The sequence below is a fragment of the Asterias rubens genome, chromosome 3, assembly GCF_902459465.1.
Source record: "Asterias rubens chromosome 3, eAstRub1.3, whole genome shotgun sequence".
In the NCBI taxonomy this organism is placed as follows: domain Eukaryota; kingdom Metazoa; phylum Echinodermata; class Asteroidea; order Forcipulatida; family Asteriidae; genus Asterias; species Asterias rubens.
Genome location: NC_047064.1, coordinates 21,360,266 through 21,370,515, shown reverse-complemented (window position 1 = coordinate 21,370,515; position 10,250 = coordinate 21,360,266). Strand labels below are relative to the sequence as shown.

Genomic DNA, 10,250 nt, shown 5'->3' with positions numbered 1-10,250 from the left:
GAAGAAAAAAAAGTCTTCGAAAAAAAGTACATCCCTCCTCGAGATCCTCTGATAAATATGAATAGGACTTTATGAAACACCAGTGGCATGAAATGATGATGTCATGAATTAGCCTAGTACTAGCTCAAGTGGTATTAAAGTGATTTTAGAAATATTTAGTGGGTTGCTTTTAGTGAACACCCGGCCCAAGAGAGCTAGTCGGCAATAAAATAAATAAATAAATCTGGACAAATATAAATGTGAGTTTACAGTGAATTGTGATTCTTGGGTTGGGTATGGAGCCTATGTGTAAAGGATGTGGATGGACAAATTTGCCTGGTGTCAGATGCAATTGTGTCCGCCATGCAATACTGTCCGCTCCGGACACTTTTGCATATGCAATCGTGTCCGGGGGCTATGCAAAAACGTCCGGCGGACATGTACATGACTGTACATTTACATGTGTGTGCGCGCGCGCGTAAGCGCGAGCGTGCATGTACTGAACCTACGTATATGCAGCATGAATATTCACATATAATTATTATTGCAGCGAATATCCATGTCATTCATACATGACATGCATTTAGCTTGTAAAAAAAATCGCGATCGTGTTCCGTTGACCCGGGGCGTTTAATTTACTGCAATGACGGTTTTGCACGGGGCGGACACAACTGCATATGCAAATGTGTCCGGGCGGACGCAATTGCATTATGCAGCAGCGTCCGGGCGGACACGATTGCATATGCAAAACTGTCCGGCGTACATTATTGCAATAATGTCCTCCGGAAAGTAATTGCATGCGAGACACCGGTCAGAACGACCCTTTATCAAAATTGACTAGAAAGGACGGGTATCTAGTTTAGGGTTTGTCAAATAAACCTTGTATTCAAAAGCACTAAATACGATCGACCCCGTGTTCGGCTATGTACACAAGTACTACAGCCGGGAACGTTCGATAGTAGGCTGTCTTTATGATATGAAACTTCGGGCACTACTGCTGCGGCTGTTCGTGCATGTCTTGCGTGTCTTATGTAAGGGTTTGTGGCTGCGTGTTTACTTGAAGTTTCTTCTTTCTTGAATGGTTTGAGAATATAGGAGATTCTTTTACAATGATTCGGTAAGTAAGTGAGACATAAGCTGTGACTTAGTCCCGTTCTATGGGCCTGTTAACTCTGCGGTGGTGGTGTACTAGTATGCAGGGCCAGTGCTGACTAAAATTATTGTTGTGTTGTTTGGTATACGTAAACTTTTTGTGTGCACGTTGAGATTGTGTGGTTACATCAATTTATTTTTAAGGCATATGTAGGTATTTAACTAAGTGCAAAAGGAAGATAAAATTACTAAATGATATATAATGCTGAATATATCGGTTTATGTATCAATCATGCCACTACTGTCTTTTCACTAATTTTAATCAAATATTTAAATAAATTAAAGGAATGTATATCTCATTTTAAATTTATAATATTATTATGTGTTTTTATGGATACATCTTTCTACTCCAGTTTAATTCTAGTTAAATAAGCCAAGGGGATAAGTTGGGAACAATTCAATGTAACAAAATAGTCAACCATTCCATGGGTCAACTTAGTTACTATTCTAGTTGCGATAACTAAACACTCCTCCCAATGCCAGCAGGAGGGTTACGTTATCGCAACTACATGTAGTACTAATACTATTCATCCTTTCTGACTTTGAGAGACAATTTCTTGTTTAATTTTATTTTCACTATCTATGCCAATCAATTGATAAAATTAATTGTTAGTTTAACATGATAAACCTGAGGCTTTATCATGTTTATGTGGCAGTCAGTCAATAATTTTTTGGGAAAGGTTTACATTTGTTTAGTTCAGAGTCATTTTTAATCTGCAATCATTTTAAATAAAAAAAAGGTTGCTCAGAAAACAACAATAAATTTTAAACAAATCTTCATTTCATGTTTTTTCTAGGTAGTCCTAAAAGTAAAGAAAACGACAGAATACAGCATGGCATCAGCTGCACTGAGCTACGCAATGGATGCCTGTATCCTCTTCAGGTGTCATTTACTTGAATTGTATCGACCTGTACATGTTGCAAGATGGCTCTCCACTCAGCGGAATCTCACGCCTTGTCACTCTTCAAACTTTAACCAAGTTATCAGAAGAAGACATACTTTAAGTGAGATAGGATTGGGCAACCAAAGAAGCACAACCAAGGAAAGGCCACTTCTTGCAAGTCACTACCAGCAGAGAACTTTAAATAGACTTTTGGGGATGCTGTCTGAAGATGCCATTCTTGACCAGATTTCATCCATGACAAATCCTACGGAGGTTCTTAATCTAACGAGTCGCCTCCGCTCTCGGCTGACACATGTTCACATTTACCACGCCTTCAATCATATCTGGCAACTTTCTAAAGCCTACAGTGGCCCCGAGCATCGAAGCTTCATCAAGGCTGTTAGGGGCCATCCTGAATTCAACGCACTCTGCGTTTTAGCAGAGAACAAAGTGAAAGAAGTTGAGAGTGGTCTTCTCGTGGATACATTCTACGCAGCTGTAAGACTCATGCCCGATATCTTTCATCCGTTTGTACAAGAGCTTCGTACTGAAATCTTCTATCGCCTAGATGAGCTTGGAACTGATGGCTTGTCGAAACTAGCTGTCGTACTTAACGATATCAGAGATAATCGGAGTCCAATGTTTGGGGAAGTCCTTCGACAGTTTCTTGCAAAACTACGTCAAGTGGACGACATCCGTGAGTTGTCTGCCTGGATGAAGGAGATGATTCACCTCATAGCCCCAGATGATAGGACGCTCATCTACAAGAAGGCCAGCCAGCTCTTGACCAAAGGGAACCCAAATGAAATCGGCGACAGCAGCCTCCGGAGAATCATTCAGAGTCTAGCAAAAGGAAGAGATGTGAATATGCCTCTCTTAAATCAATGTTCTCAACTCTTGTTACAAATGGTGGATGGCATCCACATTAAGGAGCTATGTATCATTCACAACGTGCTGGGGTTCCTGAACTATGAAAACCAGGAACTCAATAAAGCCATCAGGAAATCAATCTTCAAGAAACTCCCGGATTGTCAGGAACCAGCGGATCTTGCCTTCGCAATGGAACAGGTTGGAGGGTTTGCCTCGGCCAATGTTAAACTTCTCCTTACGGACAAAGCAGAGGAGGTTGTTTCAGAACTGAAACCTTTCGCCATCAGTAATATGTGCGCGGGCTTACGCATGATGGGTTACCGTGCCCAGAGCCCATTGGTGCCTAAACTGGTACAAAGAATCAGAGAAGAAGTCGACAACCTACAGGTTGAAAGCATCTCAAGCATCCTGGAGTTCTTAGTCCGAGTAGATGGTGTTGATCCAGAGGTCTTCATCGTTCTTCAAAAGCGACTGATGACTATTCTTCACTTTGCTTTTTCTCCCGGCAGAGTTTTGAATGTCATTTATTGTCTGTCTTTTCTGCCAGATGTGGACAATCTTGATCCTTCTGTCCTAAAACGCATACGAAGTAGTATGCCACAGCTACATATAGCAGGCATCAACCAGGTGCTGTTATCCACGAGCAAGATGGCTCGCAAGTTGGTCAAGACGGAGGGACTAAGTTCGGAGTTTAAGGAGATACGCCAAGAGCTGTTTGACAAAGCACAGGCCTCCATTCATGAGGTGAGGAATGCTGGCTGTTTTTTACTTCTCTAAATCCTCAAAAAGCGTCCTCTTAAGTTTTGCTTGAGTTTTATGGATTCAATGCATAGCCAGAGACTAACCATGCTTGGTTTGAGACCAGTGTCCAATTTCACAGAGCTGCTCAGGCAAACAAGGTTGCTTATCAATTTTCTGCTCAGCAGAAATGAGTAGCATACCAGTCACAAATTGTACATGTGGTATGGTACTAGCTTGGCTGGTAAGCTTATTCTGGTAAGCACAGTTATATTGTGCTTATTAGCTACTTTGTGTGCTTTCAGCAGCTCTTTGAGATTGGGGCCTGTGTACATTTCATAAAGCCTGCTAAGCACAACAAAATCTTGTTGAGGGAAACAGGTTACCAACCAAAGTACCAAACAGCTACTACAAATGGTAGGCCTACCTCAATTCTTGCTTAGCAAACAACTCTTTCTTAACACCTTTCTAACAAATCAAGCCCTAGGTTGCCAATATTTGCGAAGTCAATCAATTTGGGTTGAGCAATTAACATTTTGCATGTGTTAGATTTGTACAGTAATATACAGCGTCGATTGGACTATAGATCTATACTTTATGCTACAGAAATGCAAAATTACACAATCTAGTTGGATTTTGTTTTAATGTCCCAATTACTTGTTCCTTGAGTACAGATTACAAGTATCCACTTCCTCAACAACATTGTGGATATCATTCTACAAGAAGGTGGCCATGTTTTGGTCTTAGATGCCGCTATGAAGCAATTCAAGCATATCCTACATAGATTGACCCCTCAACTCTCTGTGGACTGCGCAAGGAATCTCTTCAAAGCAAGGTACTTCCAGAGAGAGTTACTGGACGCCATGGCTGAGGTAGCGACTGAGAAAATCCACAAGATAACCCCCATGCAGGTATGTTGGACGGATGGGACGTAAGGCCGTTGGTCCAATGTGTTGTGTAACGCTTTGCAGTAAAAGAACCCAGTGCAAATATAGTTCCAATGCTAAGGGTTGAATGTTCCTAATGGTCGTGGGTTAGAATCCCACCCGAGTGAATTGTCTGTGGATTTTTTTTTCACAGAACTCAAGAGATTACCGAGTATACAGTGCTTAATACACATCAGTGTAAAAAACAAAAATTATACTCTTTATCCCCGATGCAAAACTAACATCCATAAAATATGTTGAATTGTTATATTGAGATTCTGATCATGATTTATCCACAGATACTCTACATCTTAAGTCCGTACTGCACTCTGAACTACCTGCCGCCCAACGCCCAAGACTTCTTTGCTGCCTGTGTCTCTCGTTGTGAACCTTTCTTGGACAGCCTTCCAGCGGGGTATCTCGTGGACCTCACCCACATCCTGACCTTCCTTCAACAGTTCCCAGAAGTATTCATCCGGAGGATTTTCAGTCTTGACTTTCTGACGAAACTGGATGAAGAGTTAGAAAGTAAGCTCCTTTTTACTTTATTTCTCTTCTTTTTCACTTTTGTTTGGAGGTGGGGGTTACATTCTTAAAGGCACTGGGCACAAGGTTGTCAAAGACCAGTATTCACCATTGATGTATCCCAAAATGCATGAAATAACAAATCTGTGAATTTTTTTGCTCAATTGGTAATGAGAGTATAAAGAAAGACACAAACTTCTTGTTCAATGTTTTTTTCTTCATATTTAGGCGCTAACAGCCTTCGTGTATTCCACGGGAAGTCCAATAGGTAAATTTGGGTAAACAATGCCATTCTTAGAATAAGAGCAAAAACAGAAGAAGAGCCTTTTTTCTTAAATTCATGTTTTACTCAAATTTTTTATATATACATATATTTTGTTTTTTGCCCCCAGCAATCCCTGATCGTAGTTTGATGTACCGTCGTAAGCTGATGTATTTAAATCGGACAGTCGCCCTGGAGTGTCCAGAGTTACAAGTCCCCTGGTTTCACGAACAGTTCAACCAAGATCTACTCAAGAAACGTGAGTCAAAGATAAATCATTTTATGGAGAAGACACTTTTCAGTTAACCTTTATTTGGAAATGTTTAGTTCCCCGAACACAAGCTCTGGTGTTGTCAGCAGCAGAGTGTGGGGTTGATACCCCGTCGTGACACTTGTGCCCTTGAGTAAGGCACTTAACCGTAATTGCTTTGTAAAAAGTTTTGAAAGTAGTGCATTCTGTTCTACCAGCCAGGCTCCTAGTGGATGATACCCATGCCTACATCCTTAGGGACTGTGAAGGGGGGTAACTCGGTTCAGCCCCAGGAGTAGGTGGCTCCTAGTGGATGATACCCATGCCTACATCCTTAGGGACTGTGAAGGGGGGTAACTCAGTTCAGCCCCAGGAGTAGGTGGCTCCTAGTGGATGATACCCATGCCTACATCCTTAGGGACTGTGAAGGGGGGTAACTCGGTTCAGCCCCAGGAGTAGGTGGTATCATGGTTTAAAATCCGTACCCCTCACCTTAAAGTGGCAGAGGTGCAGAAAAATAAGAAGAAAAAAAATAAAAATAAAAAGATAAAATTGTTAACTTCATACTGGGTGTATGTGTTTTACATTTTCTAGGGTCACTGAGCTTTGACCCCTCGTTGAGGTCAGTACAGACGACCCTTGTTGAGGTTTTAGGAGGTGCACAGTACCTACGCTCCTTTGTTGTGTCACCCTACTACTATGACATATGTAAGTACATCTTGCCAAGCTCTAAACTAACCTGAAGGATTTCTGTTCAACATAAAATATTTCCCCCAAATTTTTATTTTGTTCGGTTAATAAGTTATTATATAAAAAGAATTTGGGATTGAACAAAGACAAATTGACTAGAGCAGGATTTGAACCTGCGACCTCCAGATTAACATGCCATTGTTCTATCTACATGTAGCCCAATGTTGGTGCTCTCCCTACTTTGTTTGCTAGTAGCAAATTTCTCCTGAAACCTGCCATAACATCAACATCGTATGGCGATAGATCATTCTCAGCTGCTGCTCCCAAACTCCATAACATTTGCTAAGTTGTTAGATGTTTTTAAAACTTTGCTAAAGACCATCTTTTTATCTGTAATTAAAACCTGTTTCCCTGACTGTGTATAGTTTCTGTGTAATTTTCTGCATTTACATGTAGGTATGTAATTTTAACTTTTTAGTGTAAAGAATAATTTTTCAGATCCTTTAGTTGTTTGTAGTATTTTTAATGGTTTCATTTAGTATACGTGCAGGTAACAGCTGGTCTGGCCTAATTTTATAATTATTTGTTTTGGGATTTAATTGGGGAATTTAGGCCTATAAGTTTTGTTTTCTTGTAATGCTTTTCATTTTGCTGTTAAGCGCTTTGAGGAATGCCAATTCATATTGCGCTATATAAATACTGTTTTATTATTATTTGTCAATATCCTGGTTCGGTTGCCAGTTAGAAGCCTCTTAATCGTAACTGCTGTGTAGCCAGGGATCACACCAAAATTTATGAAACAACCAGAATAAAAGAAAAACTCAAATTGTTTTTGGCGTACAGATGATAACCTTTATTTCCTTTCAAGTTAAGATCGTCTGTATTATGTGTTATTTCATTTTTCATATGGAAATTCAATGATATCCAAAACGTTAAATCAGTGGAAAGGTGAACAAAAATTCACTTATTATTAATAATGCCTGAAAAGTCTATTTGGTCCTACACCATAGGTACATGTAGGTCGACCTTGTAATCAATTAAAGTTGTCCTACTTTTTTCCCAAGGACCAAATATCATGACTGTTTATGGTACATTCGCATGTATTTGTATAAAATATATTTTGTTTGCTGAAAATACATGTACACATGTACTTTAAAAAAAATACTGTCCCAACAGTTTGATCTGATTTATTTTACCAAAACAAAGTTGTATTTTTTAAAATTTTCCCACAGCATTTGAATGTGTGTTAGACAGTGACGGTCACCCATTAGCCTGTGCTGACTACGGTAGCGTACTGAACCGCTCTGGGGAGAAGGTTGCCAATAGCATGCTAGCTGATCTAATGCAGTGGGGTACCCAGACTAAACAGCTTCCTCAGGGAGCTCAGAGGTAGGAGGCACCAGTCTATTTCCAGCATTGTGTATTAAACACTGCAGTGCTTTTTGGGGACCCCAACCAAAGCCCAATCGACTCAGCAAGTCAGTTACCGGTTGGTCTGAGAAGCATCGTCACTATGCTCAATCGAACACGTAGAAATGCTTAAACGATGACCAATGTTTCTGGTTTGGGTCGCCAAAACGCACTCGGTACTTTCCCAGTTCTGTGATACAAAAAACCGAGGCAAATCACTCTGGTGGGATTTGAGCCCGCGACCTTTGCATTGCTAGAGCAGATTTCTTACCACTAGACCACCTTGCTAGCCCAGTGGCTAGAGGCAGTTCCAATCCTATGTTTAAGCAGCAGGTACCGCGGGTTTGAGTCCCAACCAAGTGATTTTCCTGTTGGTTTTTTTTTCTTCATATAAAGCCCGGTTCATACTTCCTGTGTATGCGAATGCGAAGCGAATTTGACGTGAATGGGACGTCATGACCCTCCTTTCGCAGCGATATTCGCAAGTGAGTAGAGCGGAGTTCAACTGCTGCGAATTATTCGTTGCGAATCTGTGACGTCAACATTCGCTTCGCATTCGCATGAAGTATGAACCGGGCTTAACTTGGGGGAAAGTACTGAGTATGCAGTGAAACGATGTAAGGGTTAAGAACAATTTATATTTTTAATCACAGACACAAAAAAGTACATCTATTCAGATATAAGTTTGGGGAATTTGTGATATCTTAAGATTTTGTTTAAAAAACCTTGGATTTCAACTCAAAAAACCTGCCAACTATTTTCACATTGTAATATGATTTGTTAATATTTCAGGGTTGCCATTGACTTCCTGCCCAGTTCTTTATTCTGCCTCAACTCCAGACATAACCTTGGAATGGTCGTGATGAAACAACGTCATCTAGAACTCATGGGCTACAGATATGTCCAGGTAAAACAATCAGTGATTCATTTCAAGTTAAAAATTTCGGTGAAAATTTTGCTAATTATGTCTACTTCAGTAAGTTGCTTTGGCTAGATGACTGCATGAAAGGGAGTGAATGTCGATATTGCTGCATCAGCCAATAGCCACAGCCAAACCATAGTGTCCATGGCTTACCTGTGGAGTCAAACATTTGGTTCTACAAAATGGCGGACCGTGTTACTTCACAAAGTTAAGGCGAATGTATAAAGGATTTATGTGACTCCTGAAAGCATTGCTCTGTGATTTTCACATTTTTCTCTCAACAACATGACGATTAATGAGGCTGAAACTTCTACAGGTAAATTAATATATAACAAACATCTTCATTCACAGTGAGTAGTGATTCATGTATTAGCCAAAAACTTGATCTACAAAGGTATAGGTTTCGAAAAGGACCAATAGTTTAAGATTCTTTAAACAACTGTCATCCTTTATCCCAACAGATCCCCCACTTTGTTTGGAGTTCCCAAGCTCTGGCCGAACCAGTAGAGAAAGTAGAATACCTCCGTCAGCTGATCTTCTTCCCGGAAGCCGATAAAGAAGAAGACTTGATGGCAAGAGGAAGTAAGATCTTGACCGGACAAGTCAAGGCTAAACTACCGAGGAACTTTGGCATCAAAGAGGAAGGATTGCTTGAAGACGAGATGGTCCTTAAAGTGCTTCATACTCTGGACAGGTTCAGATGAGAGTCAATGGACTTTACTAAAAGAGTGGATTCAAAAAAAAAAAATTGAGAATTGCCCAACTCATAAGGCCAGCGGCCACTTCAAGGTGAAGGCTACACTTAACTGATTTGGGCACAAGGATGTAGGCATTGGCGTCATCCACTAAAAGCCTGGATGGTAGAGCAGAATGCATTACCTTCCCAACTTTTTACACTGCTAAAGGGTACAAGTTTCATGACTTGGAATCGAATCTGCGCTCTGCTGCTGAGTTTACCTCTGCTGGCACATTGTTCCCTACTCCTGGGGCCGAAACAAGGTTACCCCCTTCACAGTCTGTGAGGATACATGGATTGGTATTATCCACTATGAGCCTGGCTGGTAGAGCAGAATGCACTACCTTCCAATATTTACAAAGCAGTCATGTTTCAGTGCCTTCCTCAAGGGCACAAGTTTCATGACCGGGAATCGAACCCACACTCTACCGCTGAGTACACAGGGCCCAATTTCATAGAGCTGCTAAGCACAAAAACTTGCTTAGCATGAAATTTCACCCTTGATGAAAACAGGAATGCCAACCAAATTTCCATGTGATTTTGAGGACAAGCAAACAACAGCTGAATACCAGTAAGAAAGTAACATGCAACAAATGGAAATTCTTTTTTAATCAAGGAAGAAATTTCATGCTAAGCAAATTTGTGTGCTTAGCAGCTCTATGAAATTGGGCCCAGAGCTTGGGTCCGGTGAACTAGACTGCTTGTCCACGACAGGTCAGAGTCTGTTTGTGATACGATGCTTCAAATTGCCCAAGAAGATCAGGACATCTTTGACAAAGTCTAGTGAGACATGAACTTTTGAGAGACTGGAGAGTAGAGTTGAAATAGACTTTGGTTCTGTTTGTGACAATTGTAATCATAATTTTGATACAAACCATTTTCATCTTTACTTGCAGCTGAGAAGCT

General features: G+C 40.7%; 1 protein-coding gene across 3 annotated transcripts; it reads left to right on the top strand.

The window, feature by feature from the left end:
• Nucleotides 1-967: 967 nt before the first annotated feature.
• LOC117288423 (FAST kinase domain-containing protein 1, mitochondrial-like) lies at nt 968-9,801 on the top strand. Of its 3 annotated transcripts, none has more exons than XM_033769279.1 (9): nt 968-1,096; nt 1,929-3,629; nt 4,298-4,534; nt 4,849-5,077; nt 5,467-5,595; nt 6,181-6,294; nt 7,509-7,665; nt 8,479-8,593; nt 9,070-9,801. In XM_033769279.1, the coding sequence occupies exons 2-9, from the start codon at nt 1,965-1,967 to the stop codon at nt 9,310-9,312; spliced, it is 2,889 nt and encodes a 962-aa protein (XP_033625170.1). In that variant the 5' UTR covers nt 968-1,096; nt 1,929-1,964; the 3' UTR covers nt 9,313-9,801. The 3 variants fall into 3 exon arrangements, with proteins under 3 accessions (XP_033625170.1, XP_033625174.1, XP_033625173.1); XM_033769283.1 differs by lacking the exon at nt 968-1,096 and adding an exon at nt 1,142-1,214; XM_033769282.1 differs by lacking the exon at nt 968-1,096 and adding an exon at nt 1,244-1,281.
• The last annotated feature ends 449 nt before the right edge of the window (nt 9,802-10,250 follow it).

Excerpts from the sequence above, each read along its gene's own strand:
- LOC117288423 (XM_033769279.1), top strand. The coding sequence starts at position 1,965 with ATGGCATCAGCTGCACTGAGCTACGCAATGGATGCCTGTATCCTCTTC. Across the intron at positions 4,535-4,848 it reads ACAAGATAACCCCCATGCAG|ATACTCTACATCTTAAGTCC; the intron begins GTATGTTGGACG and ends ATTTATCCACAG. Across the intron at positions 8,594-9,069 it reads TGGGCTACAGATATGTCCAG|ATCCCCCACTTTGTTTGGAG; the intron begins GTAAAACAATCA and ends TTATCCCAACAG.